A 24,524-nucleotide genomic window follows, 5' to 3' on the forward strand; every position below is an offset into this window, starting at 1 on the left:
GATGGGTGAAGGGAACGTGGGTGGCAAGGTCCGGCAAGCCAAGCTGGGGGGACCACCGCCCTCACCTCCCCACTTCCTTCCCCAGCAGCTATCCCAGGGATGCCGAGGAGGGGGGAGCTTTGGGAAGGAGCTGAGAGCAAACCAGCTTCTGGAGCTAAGGGAGGGTCTGGATAGTGCTGGGGGAAACCTGCCTCCCGTACTGGTTTACCCTCTTCTCCCTACAACCTCCTCCAGGCTGAGCCCATCACGTGCTGCCAGGAAGAGGGTCCAAGGTCCAGCTGGGCAGGGGCTGCAGAGGCGAGGGCTGGCAGCCTGCTGCGAAATGAAGCACCTGTTCCTCCTCCTCAGTGTCCTGCAGCTCCTCGGTGAGTATGCCCAAGGCTTGACTGCCATGGTGAGCAGGGGTGACCGCTGGATGACTTCCCCATTTTGGGTGTGCCTTTGGCAATCCTGTTTTGGAGCAGAGCTGCAGGATCTGTCACTTAAAGTGTCTCTGTAATGCAAATAGGAAAAGGCGTTTCTAACTGGACTGAGAGAAAGCAGGGGAATGAGGCTGGGATTACCGTATGGTGTCCACTGCACCTCCGCAGCTCGGGTTTTCCTGCTCTTATTTGAAGCCAGCAGCTCTGCACTGCAGGACACACTCTGTTGAATATGCATGTAGCTTTGATGTTCAAGGACTGCGCTTCCCTGGAGACAAGGCTGATTAAATAGCACGCTGATATTTCCAGGGCTGTGGAGGGTGCAGGAATGCATCAGCACAGTGGTGTGGGGGAACAGGCTTGGCAAGTGGAGATGAACCTCTGCGGCCCCAGAGCTCCGGGCCGGAGGAGGTGGAGATGCTGCTGCCAACGGAGCCATCTCTTCGGTGTGGTGTGGCATGAGCTTGCTTGACACAACTTGCAAGTTGCGTCAAATATCTTTGCAGCTGCGGGAGTATGAGGTGTGTGTGCAATGGGGCTGGCTGCACCTTTCTGCTGAAGCTTTAACCTCTGTTCCCCGACTTCCCGGCATGGGAGGGACACAAGTCAACCGCAGCAGGGACAGAACAACTTGCAGTTGCCATCTGGGGGGCTTTTCCTTTCTCAAGCTCTTTTCAGCTCCAAGCCAGCAACACATTTGTGCCCACAACACTGCAGGCAGCTATCTGGGTCCTGTTCTTATCACTGTTGCAGTCTTTTTCCCTTCCAGGGAGTTTTAAAGTGGATATGGGGCAGGGAGCGTTTGCTCTGAGGGCTCCTTCATGCAGCAGAAAGTGGGGGCGGCAGCCTGGCGTGGGGCTGGGAGAGCCCCCTGCACCTTGCACCCAGGCTTCAGCCCCTATTCCTACATCAGGATTTTCATTCTGGTTAAAAATACATAATTTTCTCTTCACCTGGACATGGCTACGTACCGCAATGGTCTCAGCAGAGCCCCTGCCCGAGTCAGACAGCGTGACTTGTGCTGTGAGGCCATCCTTGTGTGCTGATAAAGCCTCTGCAGAGTCTATTTAGCACAACTGGTCACATCCCTCCCATCGCATGGACTAGCAGGGCCCAGGTTTCTTGCAGTGCACCTCCCTCCGTCAGCCAGAGTCATTCAGACACGCCTGTCTCCCCAGGCTGGGCTGGGGGGTCCCCACGCCCCCTCCTGTCCCCTCTTCACCCAACCTCCAGCACCCAAGTCCCACTCCACATCCTGGTCCCCTCCACCACTGGCTTGCTATGAATTTTGTCGTTTGTGGGGTTTCCCTCTAAAGAAAAGAACACCTATATTAAGAGCAAACGTTTTTTTCTTTTTTCTTTTTTTTCTGCCCTCTTTTCTGTCTCATAACTCACCTGCCCAAAGCCATTTTAATTTTGGCTGCTGGAGATTCCTCTCCAGCTGAACATGCATCCCCAGCCAAGCCCGGGTGATGTCAGGCTGGGAGGCATGTGGCTCCGCAATGCTCATGCAAACAGAGTGGGACAGAGTGGAAACCCACCTCTGCCACAGCCTGTGGGGATCCTGTGGGGACAGGACCGCCACTGTCCCAGCCAACCCCGTGGGGAAGACCTCTATCTCCCAACCTGCCAGTGCCTCAAGCTGCAGAACACCATTGAATCCTCTCCCTCCAGCCCCAGGCACATGAAACCAGCCCATAGTTTTTGCTACACGTCCCATAGGAAATGCCTTTTTCCCTCTTGCCTTGTCCTCACAGTCCTGCCTGCTCTGCATGCCTGCTCTGTATCTACTGGAAACACCAAGGCTGAGAGATCTCTGCACATTTAATTAGTCCAAGTGCCAACACAACCCACTGCATTGAACACTTAGGTACCGCGGTGGTGCCTATTGTCTTGCAGGACTTTCCTGCCTCCTCTCTGCCTGCCAAGTATTTGCCCCTTACTCCTCTTCCTACCTGGGTGGGTAAAAACCATCACTCAGCCAAAAAATACCCCTGTGCAGAGGAAAGCTGTGACTGCTCAACTGGAAACACTTAGGGGCTGCTCTTTTGGTGGAAAAATCCCCAAACCTAGCCTAAAAAAAGCTAAACCATCCTATAACGCATCCTGGAGATGGCTCCCAGTGCCTCCCATGGACTTGTTTTCATGGTTTTCCTGCTCCTCCCAGCTGCCACTGCCGCCGTGTACAAGCAGTGGATCCCCAACACCAATTTTGAAGCCGCCTCCAACTGGGATAAAGGCAGAGCCCCCTGTGCCGGTGATGTGGTTCATTTTGAGGAGAATAAGGTACCGAACTTTTTTATTTTATTTATTTTTTGCAAAACCTCATTGGGCATCAGAAGAGCCCTTTACCTGCCGGGGAAACATATGCTTTTACTTTTGCTTTTTTTTACAGGTGGTCTCGGTCTTCATCAGCTCTCCCCACGCACTGACAGACGTGGTAAGGCGGCGTGCAGAGGTGCCTGGTGGGTGGGCGAGGGCAGGGCTGGTGCTGGAGCACTGCCAGCTGCGTGGCACGGCCCCATCCACCTCTCCAGGGACTTTGACAGTTTGCTCCATGGTCCAGCCAGACGGAGGACACCTTGGCTGGGGCAAGGGACTAGAGTCACGGCAGGCTGGGTCTCTCTGTACCATGGAGCTAAAAAGCCTGTTTCTGGGATTATTTTTTTTCATTACGGGAGATGGGGGACAGCACCCCAAAACTCACTTTCATTGGGAAGAAATGAAATTTTTCTCCCCAAAGGAAGGATAAAACCTCCTCTATGGGACTGAGAGACTTTGATGGTATTTTGCTGACAAGCACCAACCCATGGCATTGCTGATGCAGAGCAGGCACTAGCCCCAGGCAGAGACTAACTAAAGCTGACATCAAAATACCTTGAAATGAAAACAAACCGTTCTGGGAAATCCCAAAATGTTGCTCAAGAAATTTTCTTTCAAGTGCCATAGAGTTATATAGTTTTCTGCAATGTTATTAGCCTGGTTGTGACAGGATGGACACAGCACACTACTGAAATGCATGTGTTGAGTGAGATGAGGCTGGGGAGCCTTGCCTCAGAGGGGTTCCTCAGCAGCCCAGTGTCCCCCCAAAAGAGGAGCCCTGCCCAGAGCAGGCTGACAGGCAGCCATGAAATTGTGGGGTCTTGATCCCCATGGTTTGAAGAGTCAAATTTAACAGGGAGGAATAAAAGCAAAAAGCACCAGGATGGCCCAAAATGGGCCGGATCCCATTTGAAAAATCTCCTCCCCTGCACAGGGCGAGCTCGCAGCTGAGTTTCCCCTCGGTTTTAGGGCAGCTTTGCTCTTTTATAGGCTGTTGAATTCGAACAAGCACTTGAAATTTGTGGTGTAGTTTGTTCAGGCTGTCTACGCCACTAATAGTTTTGATGCTTTAATAACACCATGCACCACATTTAATTCCTCTACAAATATTTGGAGGAGTTACTTTATTTATATGGCATTTAAAATACGAATTTTGAAGGAAAGAATGTACTGGGGAAATACGTTCAAATATAATATAATAAATGATGTGGAATTTACCCAGAGAAGAAAAGAGCGAAATATCACTCCAGTAGATTTTATTTTACTTACAGATGAATGTATAATATTTCTAAAGTACTTTCATCAGGGGCCTGCAAAGTGCGTAATTGCAGAGCAGCGTTATTCATTATGGTGCGAGCCTTTCACCACCAAGCTGAAGAGCCGAGCTGAGCCAAGGAATCCGTGGCCGTGCCGACCACGTGCTGGCTGCTCAGGGGGGTCTTTCCCACACATCCCCTGAGTGATGGGGCCAGGGTGCCAGAGTGGCCCCCAACTCATCCCGATCAAAGGATCCAGCAGTCCTTGTGGGAGACCCCAGGGTCTCGCTGCTGCCCTGGGGTTTCTCCGGGATCCTGGTGCTGGTAAGTGGCTGTGTAGGCTCCAGGGTTACAGTGAGTATGACAATCCCACCACTCCGCAGGAGAGGAAGGCTGGGGGGGCCACAAGGGAATAAATCGTGGCAGCAGCACGGGCTGTGAGAGCGCAGCACTGCTCCCCTCCAGCCAGGGGCTAGCCCTGCCGCTGCACAGACTGCGCCACTTGTAAGCAGCCAAGCTCGTCCTAGGCCATAACCCGTACTGCAGCCCATACCGTCCTTCTGAGTATCACCGCCCCAAAGGTTGGCAACGAACTGTCCCAGCAAGTTTCCTAGTGCGGTCATCAAAAATTCTTTTTAATTTCAGCTCAGCCGCTTCCCTCCTGTGTACTGCTGTGCTCCATTGTCACCAGGTGATACAAAGACTGCCAAGGTTAGGGATGAAAAAGAATTCAAGCCCGGCACCTGAGCCAGTTTGCCACTTGTGGGGATGGCATGAAATTTGGCAACCAGCTGGTTAGAAAATGAATTGGTCATGAGGCTTTTTGCAGAGAGGCTGGGCTGCACCTATTCAGCTGCTGGCCGTGCCGCACTGGAGCATTAATCACTTAAATCAGCAGGAATACATTAAGCTTTAGAGTCGCCATGGAGATGCTATACAGACTTTGGCCAAAAAAAAAAAGGAGAACATTGCTTGCCATAGTAGTGCAGGAGGAAATTCACAGCCAGGGAAGGGGCTGGGTTCTGATTGACTTTCATGAGGATGGTGCCTGCTGCAGTGGGTGCAGGGAGGGGATGCTTGGTGCCAGTGCCCCACCGGTGGAGGAGCAGCATGAGACCTCCCATCCCAACTCCCCAGCTGAGTGGAGCAAGCCCTGAGGTGCTGGGGGTCCTCATGTGCCACCATCAGCCCCCACCCGAGACATTTATGTTACAGGAAACACTTCTGTACGGTGATCCCTCTAGCTCCCCTCCCCATCCATCCCACGTAGGCACCATCCAAGTGCTGGGAGCTGCTTTCCTGGGAGGAGCCTGGGGCTGCTGGGGCATGCAGGGCAGGCAACCTGCCTCCCTGCTCGAGGGAAAGCCAGTTGTCACCCACCTCAGTGGTTATTTGATCTGGAGTTTTGTGTGGATCCTTAATTCAGCCACACACTAAATCCAAATCCAGCTCAAGTGTAAGTGACTTTGAAGCACAACTGTTGTGATTAAGCTGGATTTTGTATGGTACTTAGCTGCCTAAAGATGCAGATCAGTATTTAGCTGGCTTTCACAGGCACCTGGGAGTAAAGCCCCCAAAATGATGGAGGTGCTCGGAGTGGCTGTGTCTGACACGGGTGCTCCAGGGCAAGGAAGGCTTTGGCTTTGCTTGTCTCCCTGCTGCAGAGAAGGGCTCCTCTGAGGGGGTTGGACCCTCTGGCTATGGCTCTGCTTCCAAAGGGAGCCAGGCCAGGGCATGCTGCAACTGCAAGCCCAGCATCTGCCCTGATAACAACCAGCCCTGGTACAGTTTGTGCCTGAGCCAGCCAGCACTGCAGCGCAGCTCAGGGATGGATGATGCTGCTTGCTATTTTTGGGGTGGCAGGAGTCAGGTTTAGCCACGTGGGCAGAAGTAGCCTCGTTCAACCCCCATGGTGCCAGGGTCAGGGCACTGCCCGGGGTTATTCGGCAGCACTGATGTCACCTTTCCAGCTCTGCCCCATCACCAAGCCCTGCCACGGTGGTGAGAGCTGCCTGTACTTCCTCCCTGCCCATCCCATGAGGGACCACAAAGTCTGGGTGAGGGTCGGGAGCGCGTGAGCACTGGTGTCTAACTGGTGACGCCTTGCCCAGCCTTATATTTTTAGCTGCCTAATTGCGAGAGCAGAATGTACTCGGCTTTGCTGCAGGATGCTCCTGCTCGGTTCCTGGCAGAGATTGATCTTGAAATGCCAATTGCTCTCCAGGGGCACCGGCTCTAATGAATTGCCACAGTCTGTGCTCGTCCCAGGCACCAGCACTCCCTCTGCTCTGCTCCCCAAAAGGCAGGGTAACGAGATACCCAGGAAAAGGATTATTTTTCCTTCTCCTGAGATGAAGGTAAAAATTTTCACAGGAGTGCGTGTGTGAGTGCCAGCACATAATTACAAGCCCCAGTCCTGCCAGTTTTTCTCCAGCAGTGTTCCTGCTGAAGGTTTGCCCTAGGAAAGGAGTGCAGTAAGGCAGCCTTTTACAGGCGCCTCCCCGAGTTTATTTGCTCCTTGCAGGCTAGCTTCCAGCAGAAGGACTTACTAAAACCTGTGATGAGTGGAGCAGCTTTTCTGCATCCTGGGCTGGAGTGGATGCTGGGGCAGGTCTGGCTGGGTGGCTGCTCTGTGGACAGTCTGCTGGCCCTTGCTGGGGGGGGTTGGCTTCCCTGCCCACAGCTCAAGCCGCTTTCCAGCTCTTTCTGACCTTGCCTGTGGAGGGAGGTTCCGGAAAATGAGCTGAACTAACCTGAAGTAGATTTGGCAAATGGCTTTAAGCCTCTGCGTGCCTTCTGCATCTGTAAGTCAGGTGTCTTGGGCTGGTTTACCTTAATGCACTCCCCGATGGTGTCCCAATGTCCTCCTGTCTCCCTGGGACACCTGATTGCTGCACCCTGCTGGAGCCTGGTTGGCTCCACATCTGGAAGTGTGCACTGGGGTGCTCCAGTCAAATCCATGGCCTTTTTGAGTCCATTGCTTTCTTTACCCCCTCATGGCTTTTATTGGGCTCCGCAGGGTGGTTTGGCAAGGCGGGTGATGGCCAGTACCTGTGTGGGATGGCCAGGAGCTGCACCTTTGTGGGGACAGGCAGGAGCGTGATGTTTTGGAAGCCCAGTGCGCCAGGCCACCCACGTGCCAGGGGATGTGGTGGCAAGGTCAGCTTGGGCAGGTGATGTAGGGAGCCCTAACCCCAAAATGCAACGTAAAACATGACAAGCAGACACGGCGGGGAACCGGCTCCTGTATTAATGAGAGAGTGGCCATGCTGCTGCCAAAGGACCCTGCCTTACGGGAGGGGGAGGCAGGGACGCAGGCATGGGAGAGCAGCCAAGTGCCTCATTAGCTCGCAGGGGATGATGCTGAAATGATGATGTCCTGCCAGCCCACCGCTCCTTTGCCTGTGCCCCTGCCTGCTCTGGGGGGATGAAAGCAGAGGGGTGAGTTATTGCTAGGAGCAGAGGAGGGCTGGTGGGCATCTTCTGCCTGCTGCTGAGCAGTCCAGCAGAGAGAAGCACTAGCTTCTGTGTCCTGTGCCAGCCTGCTTGAGCGTGGATTTCACGAGGATAAAAAAAATGTGGGTTTTGCCTGGTTTCCTTGGGATTCTAAAGCCCCACTCCACATGGGAGCATGTGGCTGGGCAGGGAGCTCTTTGGGCAGCAAGGTCCTAGTCCAGTAGCAGGTTGCCCTTCTCGGTTCACCCAGAGGTCTCAAGGGGGCTGCAGGTCATCCTGCCTTGCTGGCCCCTCTCATGGAGGACCTGGAATAGCCAGTGCAGGATCAGGGGCCGTGGTGGGGGCAGGCTAGAGCTGGCGGCAGGCTGGGGGTGTGGGGTGGCACGTGCAGCCAGCGCGAAGGATGCTGGCCTGAGGCTGCAGGTGGGAGCTTCGCCTGGGCAGCGGATGAGTGAACCCCTGCTAACGAACCCAAGGAACCCTGTGGCGAGCAAGCCCCTGGCAATGCTCCAGAGCCATCAAAGGGATTCACCTGCAGATGACTCTGGCACCATGCCTTTCTGGAGCCTTCAGCCAGCGGCTGGCTCCCACCCAAGCACCCACACACCCAGCTGTGCTCAGACCCCCTGGCACCAATGGGCGTTGGGAAAACCCCCACTATTCCCACCCATGGGCAGCAGCAGGCAGGGGCTGCCTGCTGCCATCTGCGGGCTGCTGCTGCCCCAGGAAAGCAGGACTGGAGGAGATGATACAGAAATAATTTTACTTGTGCATTAATGCCTGTGGTGGGTTACAGGACTCTGTGTTGGAGAAATAATCCCCTCGCATCCTACCCTGGCGATGTTTTTTGATGGAGTGCCACCAGCACCAGCCCCAAAGCTGGTCCCAGGCTGGGTACCAGGTGATGGGAAGTATCCAGGAGCCATGTGCAGCCCTGATGGCTGACGACCTGCTCACTGGTGCACCCATGGGCACAGCGCTGCAGAGCCCAGTGTGCCCAGGCAGTCTCAGCATTGCATGATGGGGATGGTGGCACTTCTCACCTGACCAAGGAATTCAAATGTGTTGGTGCTGCAAATTAAAACAAGGCTGGGGGAAGAGCTGGCTGCAATCATGACCATCGCTCATCCAGGTTCAAAGCAGAAGTGCTGCATTTTTTCCTGCGCTGGTGATGGTGACATGCCAGTCACACTGCTGCTGTCAGTCATCTCAGCCTGATGCTCGTGAATTGAGGAGGGTCGGGATGTGCCAGAGGCTGGTTCAAAGCCACCCACTTCAAAAGCTGCCTTTCGGCCCTTTCAGAGGTTAGTTTCATTTTCACTTATGTGTTGGGGCAGCAGGATTTCTTCTCAGTGGTCCAACACTGTGGTTACAAACGTGGTCACTCTGAGCTGAGAGCCACATGGGGTTTTTCCTCTTTTTTTTATTTTCCCTGACTTTGATGAGAAATATGATGATTGTGTTCCAGTTGTCACTACACTTGATAAGGATGACCGAGGAGGTAAGTCATTTACCAGTATCAGGGACAGAAAATGACTAGTGGGACTCTAAGCTCGCTGTATTAATGGCCCTGGAGTACAGGCTGGCAGGAGCAAGGGAAAGCAGATGAAACTGCCTGCTTTTTGGCTCTGGTCCTTTGGTACATGTCATTGCTCAGTTCAAAATGTACTTGGAAAGCAGCCCAGCCTATATGCAATTTCTATACTAAACTCCCAAATGCAGAAAACCACTGCCCAAGCAGTGTCCATTTATCCCCTGCAGTGAGCTGAGATGCTTAACTTATGTTAGGAAAAAAGAAATGGCAAATTGTTTACAAACTAAGATCGCCTAGATGACAGAGCCACTTCTGAAATGCTCCCCAGTGGTGTGCATCTTGGGGAGCACTGGTGGTGGATGGGCAGCACCTCTGCCTCGGTGGACAAGGAGCTGTATCTGCAGGGACCAGCTTCAGAAATTCCTGCTACAAAGCAGAAGTACAGGGCTCTTCTTGCACGTCATGTTTGTGGAGGTGAGGTGGCTCCATCCCCCAGCTTGCATTGTCTTGTGTTGCATTTTAATCCCAGGGCTGGTGCTGACAATGTTTGGGCAGTCCCAGAGTGTGGAGTCAGCAGCTGGGACAGCGTGTGTGCCGTGGGACTCTCGTTTCCCTGCCACACTCACACTCACACTCACGTGGACAGCTTCCTCTGGGCTTGGGGGGGGAAGTCCAGCCAGCCTGGGCTTCTGGCCTCGGTGGTGGAGGGGGATCTCCAATGGTAGCTGGAGAAGCTTCATTTCCGCAGAGAGCCCAGCGTCTCCAGAGCCCTGCACAGGCACTGCAGGCATGGGACAGATTTAGCGTGAACATTTCCTCTTGTGTCTTTCCGCGGGCAGGATTGGTGCTGTGCACTGCTGACCTGCGCCTGCTCTGCACCCCACCCAGTCCCCGCTCACCTGGGCCCTTGCAGGCCCAGGAGGATGCGACCTTGGTTGGTCACTGAACCAGTATTTGTGCGTCTGTGTGCACTCGCATGTGTATCTAACCAAGCAAGCCCGCCTTATCTCTGCTCTTGCCACACTGAACTCAGCTGCACCAGGTGGATCCTTACGAGGTTTTCCTTGCTTTACTTTGTGCGTTCGGTGCACACAGTGCTCTTGCATTGCTCCCTGGAGCAGCACGAGTGTTGCAGCTTACAAATCTAGGCACATACTTGTCTAAGCATTGTCTCTGTGGCGTTTTTCTCCCCCCTAGTAACTTTGTGAAGACCTGAATGGCCAACCCCCTGGACAGGAAAGCTCATTGTGTCCTGCATGGACACCACAGGGTGTTTGGGAAGCTCTGACCCACAGCTATAGTCAAAGCGTTTGGTAACTACAGGGAAAAGAACTGTCAGGCAGGCAGAGATGAGAGCAGGGACTTCCCAACCCTGGGCACTTGATCTAGCCACAGCACTCACAAACACCAGCTTCTGCAGCCTGGGAAAGCAAGCAGAGGCCAGCCAGCCATGGCCTTGCTGTCACCCATCCTTGTCACCAGCAGCTGCTGTCTGATTTTTATTCCTCCACCCAAAGGTCCCTGCAGCTAAGGGCCTGAGTGTCCCCAGGTGACTGATGTGAAGAGCTGGTGCCCTGTGCTGGTGGAATGATCTATCATGTCCCATCCATGAGCAGCTCAGCTGTACCCCAGCAGCCAGCTGGCCACCCTTGCTGCTTAGCCCCGTCATGCACAGCAGGCTGCAGGGTGGCGACCTGCAAACTGGGCAAGAGGCAGCACTGAGGGGGCTCCGGCCCGAAGTGGCCCAGGGGGTTTGGGAGAAGGGACTTGGTTGACAGTGCTGCTGGCACCTGCCCTGGGTACAGACATTAGCTGATGGCTCTGAAGTGTTCTACCACCTGTTCCTGCATGGGCTCACAGGAAAACAAGCCAGGGAACCTCTGAAGTGAAGCATCTTGTGAAAGAAGCTGCTAGCATAGACCTTGCTCAGCTCAAAGCAGGCCAAGTCCTGAGCATCAAAATGTCACTAGACATGGCTTTTGCATCTGTGGCTGAAGGACATGTTGCTGTTCTTATCCTGGCAGATCTTTCAGCCTCTTTCAGTGCTTTGGTATTGGAAAAATTGGCTTTATTCAAGGGTAGTAGAAATTCAGAGAACTTGATGGCATGGTCTCCTGTTAGGCATGACACACGCTACCGTCTCATGGGGCAGTGTCCATAGGCAAAGGCTTCTTCCTGGTCGGTGGGGAGACTCCATACCCTTGGGGCAGACATTGCCCAGACATCAGCTATTTATCTTGTCATCCCCTCTTGTCCGGCCCAACGTACAGCGTTGCTTGGTCTGAAGCAGGTGGTGCCCAGGAGCACGGCAGGGCTCTTCTCAGTGGCAGCTGCCCTCTGCTCTGCACCCTGGCTTCTCACAGTTCCTGAACCAAGAGGAAAAGCTAGGCTATGGCCTTCAAACCACCGCACCACCAAGGCACTAAGCTTCTAAGCAGTTGTCTACACCGTGGGGGTGAGGAGCTTTTAACCATGTGTTCCCCCCTGCCTCAAGGTGGTCCCTCTGTGGGACAGCATCCTCAGGCGAGACTGCGCGAATAACAGAGCTATCGCAGCCTACCCGCAGCAGTCATTTGTAATTCTCGCTTTCCCTAACCTACATGCATATTTAAAGATCAGTTAAGTAGATGAAACCTTAAAATCCCGTCTAACATGCTTCTGCCTGAGCACAGGACCCAGTGCATCAGCACAACGCAGTCCTGGGGGGCTTCTGGCTGCTGTCTGGGGAGTGATGCTAAAGCCCTGGATAGACCAAGTCACAGTAGAAGGGAGCCTTGAACATCACTCACTCCTTGACGTGTGAAAATACTGGGGGAAAACCTGATTTTCTCTCTGGCAATTTCTCATGGTAAAATGAGACGGCTGGGCTGAAGAACCCATGCGCTGTGAACCCGTTGGCTGACAGTGGTTTGGCAAGGCCTGTCCCGGAGCTGGCAGTGCCGGCTGGTGATCTGGGTGGCCACAGCTCCTTGCCGAAAGGGTTCCCCATGGCAAAGCTGCACCTGCTGAGGTTTGTCCTTGTGCCCCCAAGCAGAAGCCTGCCCAGGCTGAAACCAGGGAAATGTGGTGACCCTGATGACCTGCTGGCGATGTCCTGCCCAACAGGAGGAGGGTGTAGCTGTGGCAAGCTGTGCCAAATGCCACTTTGTGCTTTCTTTAGCTCACACCATGAACCCACTATCTGACACCTCACCAAGCATTGCTTGGGCCCCTGGGTTATTTTTTTTTGTAGGGCAAGTGCAGCCCCCGGAGGTGAGAACCCATTAAGTCAGGGGACCTCTGGTCAGGTTTTTCATGGCATACCAATGTACAAAGCCATTTCTGAGCCGCTGAGAGCGTGTGCAAGAGGAGGAAAGAGCTGTCAAAAGAGCTTATTTTGCTTTCCCTTGTTCTTGCTTCCCTGAATGCTTCATGCCTTTCTGCGTGACTGGAAGGCAATGTTAAACTACCTCTCCCCATCGCAGTGTCCCCATCTGTAAAAACAGGAGCCGATACCTGCCGATTTAACGTGGGGCACGGCAAGGGTGACTCCTAATGACTTTAAAAGTGCCTCAGAGACAGCAAGTGTAATAGGCAGCCTAATAATTAGCACTGTTATTTGAATACAAGCCTGAGTGGCTGGCAACAGGACTGCACAGTAATACTCTGAATCCCTTCATCTAGTACCTGCCCCTGAATGGAGAATTGGTGCTGGCATCTGGTGCAGGATTCGCAGCTTTCGATGGCAGCTGGGATCCAGGCTGTGACTCAGGTATTTTGTGCCCAGATCAGTCACCTCATCAGTCCAAGATTAATCATGCAAATTCAGCCCAAACACTGCTACAAAGGTCTTTGCTGGCCCACCTCAAAGTGAATCACTCCTTTTTTAATACCTACCTTTTCTTTGATGACCTCCCTCACATCAGATCTTTTTTTTCCTGCTAGATCACCTGTCTTCTAAAAAAATAATTACAGCAGGGAAACCTTTGAAGTTGTAGCAGAGAGGCAAATATTGTTTGTATTTTACCCTGCCTATTAAGCACGTAGCCACATCAAAGCCCTCATTTACTTTGCCATGGTATTTCTAAAGAAAACTGGTTAGGAGTTACACACCGGTGAGCTGAACCGCAGCCATCGCAGCGAGCTGGCCCTTGGCTCAGTGTGCACAGGCATTTCAGCACGAGCGCATCCTTCTCTCCCCTCTTAGCCTCCAGCCCAAGTTTGCTGTGACTGAGACAGCAGGTTTGTACCATCAGTGGCTGTTATTAGTCTGACAGCTGTTTGCTAGGGAGGTGCATTTGGGGCATTAAGCTACCTGATGCTTTCAGTGGCAAGTAACTTTTTAGTTCAACTGCAAGAAAGGAAGAGTCCAAGCGGAATGCCTTTGCCTGCACTCTGACTAGCAAAAGAACAGAGAAAAAAAGAGAAAAAGTCCAAATGGGTCTGTCCAGAGGGAGGACTGTAGCATCAGACTCTCTGGAGCCACCCTGAAATCCTTCATCCCTACCTTTTTTATGGTTTGGGACTGTTTGCACCCCATCAGGGATGCTCTGGCAGCTGCACTTTGTACTGGGCTGACCACGTGCTGCTCCCCTGAAATTAACTGGCATTTCTGGGGCAAATTACACAAATGGATTTTTTTAAGCATGATTTTAAAACAAATGCAAATAATTCCGTCAATAAACTGAATCAGTAAAGGTTCAGCTGTTGGAGAGGGGTAAAAAGGGAGCAGGGCACTGCATGATGATACTGTGACCAGCTGGGAAATGGTTAATGGTTAAGTCATTAGTGGTTAAATGGGGCACCAAAACAACTGGTTTTGGGGTTACCTGTGGTAGGGAACAGGACCAGTCGTGTTTCTGCAGGCCTGCCAGGCTGCTTGGAAAATGGGACATGAATTAACATACCCATTTTTATCTGGTTTAGCTATTATTCAGCATTTGGGCAGCTGTTTTCCTCCCTAATCATAAAGGTGCGCTTTAAAGAAGCAGAGGGCAATATGCCCTGGGGGATCTGGGGCCAGAGACCTGCAGCCAGAAGCGGGGTCCAGGCTGAGCTGAGGTCCCAGCCCCGAGCGCTGGAAATCTCCCTGAGCTCTGGGAGGTGCCCGCAACAGCTGCCTGGGAGGGTGATGCCGGGGCCAGCCCTTCGCTCCCTGCCTGCAGGGTGAGCTCCTTTGCTTCAGGCCAAGCGACGCCTGGTTTCACCAACCCTGATGCACCTACTGGGGCTGCAGATTTGAGTCCGGGTCATGCTCAACCTTTTCTGCTGCTTTTCCAGGTGCAACAGTGAGTTTTGCCGATGCCGAGCACCGCGCATGGTTTGACCCCACACTGTGGCAGGCTGTGTCCCCCGGCGGGGAGCTGGAGCCAAGCGGGAGCATCTTTTCAGTGGATGAGGAACGAGTCCCGTGCAGCTATGATGATGTTATCTTCCAGCCCGAAACCTCCTTCCGGGTAAACGTTGACTCATCACGGCAAGTGATTCACGTCCGCAGCCTCTCTCTCATGGGCCAGGTAACATGGGGATGATGAGAAACCAGCTTGACACCTCCTTGCCAGGGCCCCAAAGTAGGTCAGGAGAGGAAGGACCACCAGGGATGGAGGAGCGGTGCTGTACGGGGAGGTGGGGCATTCCCACGGTGCTGCAGCTTCAGGGGCTGCTGCTGCTGTGGATGGGCTCGAGGATTTTTTTCCTCTACCGTTTTGTTATCGCCTCCCTCCCTGCAGTGTGGGAGCACAGGTCATCTCACTATTCACATTGAAAAAAATAACGGCCAACGTGCATGGGTCAAACCACCAGAACATGACATCTTCTCTGGCATCCAGGGGCTGCCCCCTTCCCAGGCATGTGTCCACAGCTGCACAGCTGAGGGCCCCTCTGGGGACACCTCCCTGTCACCCCAACCCTAACATGGCCTGTGGCCCGGCAATCGTCTCCCAGCTTTGCTTCGGTACTGTTCTCTAATTGATTGGAGGGATAATTATAGAAACGCTGGCAGTCTTCTGTGCTTCAGCCTAGGAATCAGGCACACGCCGAGCCCCATCCCTTGCCGGTCGGAGGAGTGAAAGATCACAGGCATCACAGCAGCAAACACAGGCTCCTTCCAGGAGTGGGAGATGCGGCAGTCATTTCATAACTTATTTATTATCTCTACACTGCACTGCCTGGGATCTGTCATTTTGGGGGCAGGCATTAGGTAACTGCTTTTTGAACAATAAACTCAGCCAGTGTCCAGGCAGGTGCAGGCAATTCTAGACAAGGCAGCACCTCGATGGAGCTCACCATGGGCACATGTAGCCCCAGGGATACAGAGGGGAATGCTCTTGGGTGCTTGGAGTGATGCTGTTCCTGCTGATGCCTTGGGACTACCCCATGGCACAGCATCCCCCTCAGATCTGCGCCCCACCCCCAGGACTGCAGCTGGCTATGCACTGGGGCAGAAGCTGCTGCGGAGCAATGAAAGGAGAAGGTGCTTGTTGGTTTCCTAAAAACTGAGCTTATAAGCTACATTGGCCCTTTGGAGCCAGCCCACTCCTTGCTTTGCGGGGGGTATTTTCAGCCCAGGGCATGAGAAATCCTCCTGTTGTGCCAGGGCATGGAGAAGCCTCCTGTGGAAGACAGCAGGTGAGGGAATTGCCAGCAGCTTGGCAGGATGAGGCTGGTCCGTCCAGCTCAGCCTTTGCTAATGCCAAGCCCACTGAAACGCTTCCCAGATGGAAGGAAAACACCTCAGATCCAGCCCCTTCCTCCCAGTAACTAAAAGCTGATAACTTGAATTCTCTGGGCCAGCAGAAAGAGTGAAAGCAAGAAGAAAAAAGTGCCCAGCCATCTCATGACTTATTTATAGTCCTTTTTGTTTGTTTGTTTTTTAAATTAGAAAGGGTTTTTCTGTTGGCCCTGTGGAAAAGCCCGGGTGGGTGTACTGGCAGAATTTTCCTGCTGCGCTCACTGCCTGCGATGGGGCTGCCCTAAGGTGGCCATCAGCCACGGCACTGGGCACCAAGGCGGCAAGGCCAGGTGCCTGGGGACAGTGCTGGGACCCGGCTGGGGATACTCACCCGCTTTGTTGCTCTTTTCCACGCAGGAGTTCAGCAGCCCAGAGGCCTGGGCTGGGTACCTGCGGGATCCCTCCGCCCCGCTGCATTTTCACGGCAATGGTACTCTCCAAGTGACAGGCACCGGCTGTCCTGACAAGTCTGGCTGTGCCTGCGGGAACGCCCCGGTGAGTCCTCCCATTGCAGTTTGGGGGGGTGCCATTGCAATTTGAGGGATGAGTGACTGATGCTGCCCTGCTCTCCTTTAGGATGGCCACCGCATCTGTGCGGCCCTGCTTGGGGTGTCAGGGCGGCAGTGCCCGGCGCCGGCGTGCCAGAGCCCTTTGCAGCCCCTTGGCCACTGCTGCAGGGTCTGTGGTGAGTGGGGGGCACAGCCCTATTCCTCCTACCTGCCACGTCAGCTGTCCCAGCCCCCTGCCCCTGGCTCCACATGGGAAGGCTTGGTGCGGGGCATGCTGCTTGCTGTGGGATGACGGTTTGCTGTATCACTGTTCCCATGGGTCCCGTTAGCATGTCCCACCTGCATCCCCTGTGCCACCCTCCTGGGGCATCTCTCTGGAGCATCAGCCTGGCTTTTGCGAGCCTGTTCTGAGCTGCAGCCCTTTGTCCCTGCCTCTGGTTTATCCTGTCAGGATGTCACAGCTCATCAAGTTAATAGGGCTCTGCTGAGTTTTTGCAGTGGAAAATGCACCTGTTTCACCATAATGTCAGCTTCCCAACAGCAAGTTTGTTTCATTTCATTTAAAATAAAACCATGCAGATTGACAGTGTTCCCTCTGCAATGGGCGCTTCTCCATTAATCTATCTGGAAGGTTGCTAAGGGGAATTTTTCACACGCAATTGTACCTAGGTATTTGGTATATCATACCAAATTCATTAAAATGCCACCATGCATTTCTCTGACAGGTTTCTAAAAGCAGAGCCCTTTATAGCCTTTAGGAGAATTTCATCATTTCAACAAATGCTTACTTGCATTTTTTCCAAGGCAAATATTGGACTCGGTGACTGCAGTACAGTGGTATGGGGAGCGAAGGTGTCCCCTCCTCTCTGTCTTCCCCCCCAAGCCAGAGTAGTGTTGCTGAAGTGCAGCCTTGCAGCCCCAAAGCCAGTTCTATGCAGAGCTTCCTGGAGGGATGTGTGGGAGAAAGATTTCCAGGGAAAGCTTCCCTCCAGAACATGGTGGTAACCAAAAGCCTTTCATCAAACCCAGTTGATAAAAAGACTGTTGAGGGAGGGAGAGGTTTCCCTGGGGCAGAGCTGCTTGGGCAGGGCTGTGGAGCCACCTCTCCTGAGCCCAGCCAGACCAGTTGCATACTGGAGAGTCCCCAGTGCCTTTCACGGCAGTCGGAGCTGTGCTGCCGCAGCAGCTCTCTGCCTGGGCTCAGTGACAATGTCGCATCTGTCTCTTTTCGGGCTGCAGGAGCCACTGTTAACCTGGATTTCACTCCCGATTTTGACCTGCAGAAGTACCGGGACAGAGTGGTCCAAGCCTTGCTGAGCCAGGTACGTCACCCTGCCAGACTGGAAGGGGCTAACGGAGCCACGAGCCACCGGCCACATCTGCCGGTGACTTGATGCTGGTGGGGCTGTCTAGTAGGGCACTCAGTGCCAGCACTGCGGGAGGTTCAGCCTCACCCCCCACCACCCCGCAGGGCTCACCCCCCACATTTGGCCTCTTGGATGTGCCAGCTTGCCATGGGGGCTGGTGCAGTGTCCCTTGTGCCCCACCACAGCCACGCTGCCCCTCTCACCACAGGGCAGGGACAGCTGCCGACAGGCAGATGGGGAAGGATGCAGGGGGACTTGCTAGAAACCCTGGTCTAGAAAACACAGGAGGCCAGGTCTAGATAACGTGGGAGGTCAGGCCATGCACCTGGGGTCATGCAAACCTGCTGCAGGGGATGCTGTGGCCTCTGGGAGATAGCTCCCAACGCTGGGCTGCTTTTTCATTCCCCAGTAGGCAAGCACTGGGTGGGAACCCGCACTGGTCAGCGTGCAGATGCATGCTCTGCCAAGCATCACTCCATGCTACTGCTTGTCAGACACGGCATGACATCCCTTCTCCTGGCTGGGAGCTGCCAGAGGAGGAGGTGTGCTCTGAGTTACACTGGAAGGATCGATATCAGGGTATTGCTCCATTGATCCTGAGCTGAAAGCCTGCTGCCTGCCCTCCTTACAGCTGCACATGTCTTAATACAGCGTTTAATGGGTGTGCTACATGAAACTGCTTTCTTGGCACGCTCACCTCCGTGGGGGATGCTGCATGCCAGGTGCTGGTCACAGGTTGGAAAGCAGAGGGGATATGAACCTCTCATCTGGGAAACGCAAACACAACGGCACTGAGGTAACAGTGACGGCTAGCATGAAGATTTATAGGTGGGCCTTACTGGTGCATCCATAATGGCTGTCTATAAAGGTGACTAATTTCTGCCTACCACTCTCATGGGCTTTATGCATCTCCTTGTGTTTTGAAAAGCCCAAGTACGCTGGCGTGCAGATGGCCATATCCAAGGTGCACAAAGAGCAGACCTTCCTGGGAGTCATACCTCGAGGTTCCGTTCCTCTCATCCAAATTGTGCTGATTGATAATGGAACAGGAGCGCAGATGGGCACCACTGCAGAGCAACTGGCAGCAGACATCGTGGAGGACACAGCACAGCACGGTAATAGTGCCGTCCTCCCCGGCAGGTCCCCCGCAGGCTCACATAAACCCCCTGCTGTCTGGAGCTCCTTGTCCCCTGCCAGCAGCCCACGTGTCCAGCTGGGCTTTAAATGTCTCCAGGAACGGAGACTCCACTAACAGCTCCAGGCAGCCTGTCCTTGCGATTGACCACTGCTGCAGTAAAGCAGTTTCTTCTTATATCTAAATGGAATTTACCGTATTTCAGGTTGTGCCCATTGCCTCTTGCCCTGTCACTGGGCACCGCTGAGAAGAGCCTGGCTCAGCACTCCAGCTCTGTCTTGCCAGGGCAGAGCAGAGGGGAAGGGTCACCTCTCTTGACCTGCTGGCAACCCTCCTCATCCTGCAGCCCGGGATACCATTGTCCTTCTGTGCCATATCTGGCCATGGTCAGCTTGGTGCCCTCCAGGACCCCCGGGTCCCTCTCTGCAGAGCTGCTTTCCAGCCAGAGCGCTGCACGTGCAGGCAGCCACGAGAGCTGGCAGATGCTGATGAGCACGTAGATCACAGCCAGGGGACATGGTGGTTGTTGTGTACGTAGCAGGCTCACATGGGCTTGTCCCAGTTGAGTCAACCCCTGTCCCCGGGGAAAGGTGATGAAGCAGGTGAGCAGTGCCAGACTCAGCTGCAGGCTCCCTCTGCCTGGTCTGTGGGGGGATGTGTCGCCCTGTCCAGTTCTCACCCCTATTTCTTCCTGCTCTTTCCCAGGTGAAACACTGGGCATTTCAAGTGCCAGACTGGAGGTGGCCACTGGCAGCACTTTCAGCGGGCAAGTGGGGAGCCATGCCTTGAGCAGGATCACAGCAGGGATGGTCTCGGGGCTGCTCTTCTGTCTGCTGTTCCTTGGGGGCATGTTCTTTCTCAACAGGAAGGGAAAGCTAAGGTAGGTGTGGGGTTTCTGCTGGCAGCATATTGCCAGGCTTCTGCTTTGGGCCATCTGTCACCCCAGGCTGTCCTTCCAGCTATCCTGGTGGCACAGGAGCATGTGGTACTGCCCAGATCTCCCACAGTGGTGGCCATGGCCAGGCAGTCTGCTATATTCAACATTACTGGTTCATAGAAGCATAGAATGGTTTGGGTTGGAAGGGACCTTTGAAGATCGTCTAGTCCACTCTGCCACTGTGGGCAGGGACACCTTCCACTAGCCCAGGTTGCTCAAAGCACCATCCAACCTGGCCTTGAGCGCTTCCAGGGATGAGGGATCACAGCTTCTCTGGGCAACCTGTTCCAGTGTCTCACCACCCTGATACAAAAGAATTTCTTACTTACATCTTCTCTCGGTCTACCCTCTTCTAGTCTAAAACCATTGCCCTTGTTGTTCCTCATGGTTTATTGGAGGTGAGGTAGCTGAAAGGCACTTCTGTACCCTTGGGCTGATACTTCAGTCTCCTCCATGACTGGGAGGATTTGCTTCTTGGCATGGTGCAGCATGCCCTGGAGGAGCAGGGCTGCTGCAGCTCGGCTGCAGCTCTGCACAGCCTGCACGTGCTGCCTGGTGGCACCTCCTGTCCCTTGTACCCATCAGTTTGCAGCCCTGCCAGGGGGTGGAGGACTGAAACTGCCAGTTGCTAAATAGAAATGCATCAAAATAATGCAAAACAGTCTTTCCACAGTTTTGTAGCCATGAAAGGGAGTGTGAGCATCCAAAAGCAAATGCAGCTTCTGGTGCATTAGTTGCTCATGCTGCATGGAGAGCGGTGTGCATGTCCCAAGGGAGGGATGGCAGGGCACATGGCCTGACTGCATCACAGCTGTGAGCTGGTCAGAACCGCCTCTTCTCCATCACCTTTTCTCCTTGCAGCTTGGAGACGGGCTCTGGTGGTGAATAGGGCATCCCAGCAGTGCCCATAGCAGGTGCTTGGGGCACCCACTTCTGCTCCTCGCTCATGCACCCACCTTCATGTGGAGGACTTTGCAGGGTTTAGTGGCAGACCTTTTTGTGCGTGAGGCCATCCTCTGAGCCGCTATGGCTTGTCTTACCTCCCTGAACATGGGTGAGTGGGTTTAGACCCTATGCATTTTATAACCACGGGGGTGGGAATTGCTCAAATTGCATGTGCGAAGTGCACTGATGTCTGCCAGGGGATGATGAGCTCACCAGTGCTCGGGCTGGACATGTCACAGGCTCATAAGTCAGGTTGTTTCTTCCCTCCTGGTTCCTCCAACGGGGTTTTCTCACTGCGCGGCAGCAGCCGTGGCCAGGAATGCTTGTCCTGCCGCTCAGCACGTGCTGACATGACATTTCCTAGCAATAAACCCGCGCCTTCATTTAATTTCTAAATAAAGCTCCCAGTTCCATAATTGCTACTTGATGATTTATCTTCCACTGACACTTCTTTGGATGCCGGACAGGCCTTTGAAACCAGCTCCGTCAGCAGCAGGAGGGAAATTCATGTATCTACAGGAGACAGGGATGAACCTGAGCTCAGGCTACGTCCCCAGCCGACCTGCTCCTGCTGCGCGTCCCTGGGTGACTGTCCCCGGCTGTCCCTGGCAGGGCCCTTTTGGGTGGTGCTGCAGAGCATCGTGAAGGCATCTGATACCAGAGGGATGCTGCAAATTGGGCAGGAGGTGCTGGGAGCCTGCAGAGCCTGCCTCCACACAGCAAAGCTGTCCTGACCACCAGTGAATTTAGCTTGTTTCCACCAAAAAGGGCCTGGCACAGCCTCCCTGCAGGTAGACAGCTCCTCCAGCTGTGTGCGCAGAGCCTGAAGGCACAGGGTTTAAATATCCATGGGCTCCCAGGACCTGCGGGGTCATGTGCGAGCCCACTGCTTAAGCCCACCCGCACCAGGTGCCTGCTCCAGGGAATGATGTTTGGTGACTGGGACCCTTAGGATAAGAGTAATGAATACAATAATAAAAGGAGTGATGATGATTAAGAGGATAAAACGATAACATAAAAATAATGTTAAAAGTGATTAGTGTTTGTTGAGATTGCAGTGGGAACTGGTGTCAGCTCCGCGGCAATTCATTTTAGGCCACAGGGGGAGAGTGATGGCTCCAAAGCAAAGCCTGTGCTAGGGTTGTCTGCATCTGACAAACAATTCCCTCCAGGATGCAGGTCCCAGACATCCAGGCTTAATGTTTTTTGCTGGATATGGCAGCTTTTCCCTGGGAAAGGGTACAAACATCCTATTTCAAAGACAGCCTGATATTTGCCCCCTAGTTTTCCCATCCACCTCTTGAAAACGCAGGGTTTTGACCAGGGTAGCTGCTGGGATGTGGGGGATGTGGGTGGGTGATGCCCAGGTCTCTCCTCAGGTTGCCTGCCCTGCACCTCCACCGGCCCTGGGACAGAGCAGAGGACCCGGCGTCCCCTGCACCAGCCAGTGACAAGGGCTTCGACAACCCCATGTTTGACGTGGTGAGTTACCATTTCCCCAGGACACAGGGCTGTGGGCAGGGGGTGGTGGGGGCCCAGCCAGAGCCCACTCCAGTGCCAGTGGGGGGGCAATGCAAGGTGCAATGCATCTGGCAGGGTTCCTCCTTTCCCCAGGCCAGGAGAGATCTGTGGGACGGTCCCGCCGTCCTGCAGGTCACCAGCTGTACGGACTCAGTGCCTGGGTGGGTTTTGCCAAGGGTTTGGCTTCTTTCCTTGCCCATCAGTTGCCTTTCCTTCTCTCGGTGCTGCAGGAGCCACCAGTCACTGACCCTGGAGAGGAGATACCGCAGGAGATGGCTCCCAAAGACCACCAGGTCTTCTACTTCAACCCTCTGTACAATGCAAGCGAGACAGAGGCCTGATTCTGGGGGCAGCCACCACCTCCCCGGGGACACCATCGCCTCTCCAGCCCTCACAGCCCCTCACATCACTCCTGGTGGGATCTAAACCACAGGCAGATCCCAACTGAATAAAAGTGTCTGCACGATGAAGGAAATGACAGCAAACCTTCGCCATTAGGGATCAGCCACACAGGCACAGCCTCTCTGGTGTTGCTTCTGGGTTTTAAACGGGATTTTGTAAGTATCAGTCCTATTGAGACAGTTTGACATTGAGATTTGGGTCCCAGGTGATATCTGGAGAAGCTGGGGTCTAACTTGGCATGCTGTGCTTTAGCCATACCATGATGGATTTGCCAAGGGCATGTGGCAGGTTGAAGGATGCATCCCTGGATGTGTGATGGAGTCAGTGCTCAAATGCATTTCAAATGCCCAAATACTTTCAGGGCTTGGACCTCTTGGGTTTAAAAGGAGATTATTTTGCTTTCCAGCAGTGTGCTTGGTGTTGGGGGATCTCTGCTCAGGGTCCCCTCTTCCTCCTGTTGGGGACCTCACTCCCATCCCCTGGGCACTGGCACAAGGTGCAGCCCTCAGCAAGTATTTCCCTCCCCATCCCCTCCACTGAGCTACCTGACTCACTCCTTCCCTCTGCATCTGGGCTGACAGCTGTAAGACCCCTCTTGGCTCTTGGATTTGTCGTGCTATTCCCTGTGGCGAGAGACTGCATCTTCTCCTGGTCCAAGGGGAAAGAGGTTTGGTGCGGGTGCTGGGGGTGCCGGGCAAGGATGCAGGCTGGCACCAGGCATGCTGGGGGTGCTGAGTAGGGATGCAGGCTGGCACCGGGCATGCTGGGGGTGCCGGGTAGGGATGCAGGCTGGCACCGGGCATGCTGGGGGTGCTGGATAGGGATGCAGGCTGGCACCGGGCATGCTGGGGGTGCCGGGTAGGGATGCAGGCTGGCACCGGGCATGCTGGGGGTGCCGGGTAGGGATGCAGGCTGGCACCGGGCATGCTGGCCAGTCTCTAATGAGAGTCAGGGCAGTGGTGCCGAAGGGCCTTGCTAGCAGCGGTGTTCATGGCCTGGCGTGTGTCAAGTACCCTCAGCTGCCTGCAGTGTCAGGCAGCACATCCTTATGGGAGCAGGTCTGATGGGTGAGGCTGAAATTATGGAGATGTATGCAAATTGATGCAAATTTACACGGTACTGGGTTTTCAGCAGGGCTTGTTGGCGTATTCCATGAGGAAGCAGCTATTTTAATTTTATTATATTTTGTTCTTGTCTCTGGAAGACATAATCTCTTCCAAAGGCCTGGGAATTCATCAGAGCCCTGACGAAGGGTGATGGGCAGCATGTGGCGGGGAGATCACCTGGGGCCCTGCTGCCCCCTGCCCACAGAGGGACTTCAGTAACGAGCAGTACGAGCAGTCAGGACACAAAACACAAGCCAGGCAGGGAACAAGACCATCTCCAAGGCCCTGGTTGCTGCCATCGCTCTGCAAGTGGGACAGAGCCCGGCGGGGAGGAGGTCTGTGCTCAGGTGCACACTGCTGGGATTTCACCATGCTCACCTCTCTTGGGGGTGCCCGTCTGGCAGTACTGGGAGGAAAAGCGACTTGCCCAGGCAGGAGCTTCTGCTGTGGCTGTCGGGCACTTGGCGCTGAATGAAATGGTCACCAGCCAGGTCAAAAAGCAGAGAAAGCCATTTGCTGCTGCAGGAGGTGGCTGACATGAGCAGGTGGGGAATACCCAAGTCTCACCATCCCGTGGTCCTGCAACAAGTGCATCTCTGTGGAGTCTGTGGAGAGCAGTGGCCCAGGGACAGGTCCCCAAAACTCACCCCACAGCACACAGTCACCCCCATGAAATGAACCTGAGGAAGACACACACACACACACACACACACCCCCACACCCACACCAGCCCAAGCTCTTGTCTGGACTTCACGAGCCAAGACAGCACCCCGCAGCTGGGGGAGGGGGTGCCAGTGCAGGCACAGCACAGCGCAGGGTGCAGGGCAGCGCGGGCAGCCCGTGCATTGCTCGCCATCAAGGCGCTGGTGCCGCAATGTTACCATGGTGCCTGTGAGAGCAGCC

General features: G+C 54.2%; 1 protein-coding gene across 1 annotated transcript; it reads left to right on the plus strand.

Moving 5' to 3' along the window:
- Positions 1 to 239: 239 nt before the first annotated feature.
- Positions 240 to 22,663, plus strand: AMN (amnion associated transmembrane protein). Its single transcript, XM_056347789.1, has 12 exons — positions 240 to 365; positions 2,590 to 2,708; positions 2,818 to 2,862; positions 12,654 to 12,741; positions 14,250 to 14,485; positions 16,057 to 16,194; positions 16,276 to 16,384; positions 17,448 to 17,530; positions 18,504 to 18,690; positions 19,416 to 19,590; positions 21,972 to 22,074; positions 22,344 to 22,663. Exons 1-12 carry the CDS (start codon positions 323 to 325, stop codon positions 22,452 to 22,454), a joined length of 1,437 nt encoding a protein of 478 aa, XP_056203764.1. The 5' UTR covers positions 240 to 322; the 3' UTR covers positions 22,455 to 22,663.
- Positions 22,664 to 24,524: the final 1,861 nt, after the last annotated feature.

Source organism: Falco biarmicus, chromosome 7 (assembly GCF_023638135.1).
Source record: "Falco biarmicus isolate bFalBia1 chromosome 7, bFalBia1.pri, whole genome shotgun sequence".
Lineage (NCBI taxonomy): Eukaryota > Metazoa > Chordata > Aves > Falconiformes > Falconidae > Falco > Falco biarmicus.

Excerpts from the sequence above, each read along its gene's own strand:
- AMN (XM_056347789.1), top strand. The coding sequence starts at position 323 with ATGAAGCACCTGTTCCTCCTCCTCAGTGTCCTGCAGCTCCTCG. Across the intron at positions 2,863-12,653 it reads CCCACGCACTGACAGACGTG|TACCTGCCCCTGAATGGAGA; the intron begins GTAAGGCGGCGT and ends CCCTTCATCTAG. Across the intron at positions 22,075-22,343 it reads ACAACCCCATGTTTGACGTG|GAGCCACCAGTCACTGACCC; the intron begins GTGAGTTACCAT and ends TCGGTGCTGCAG.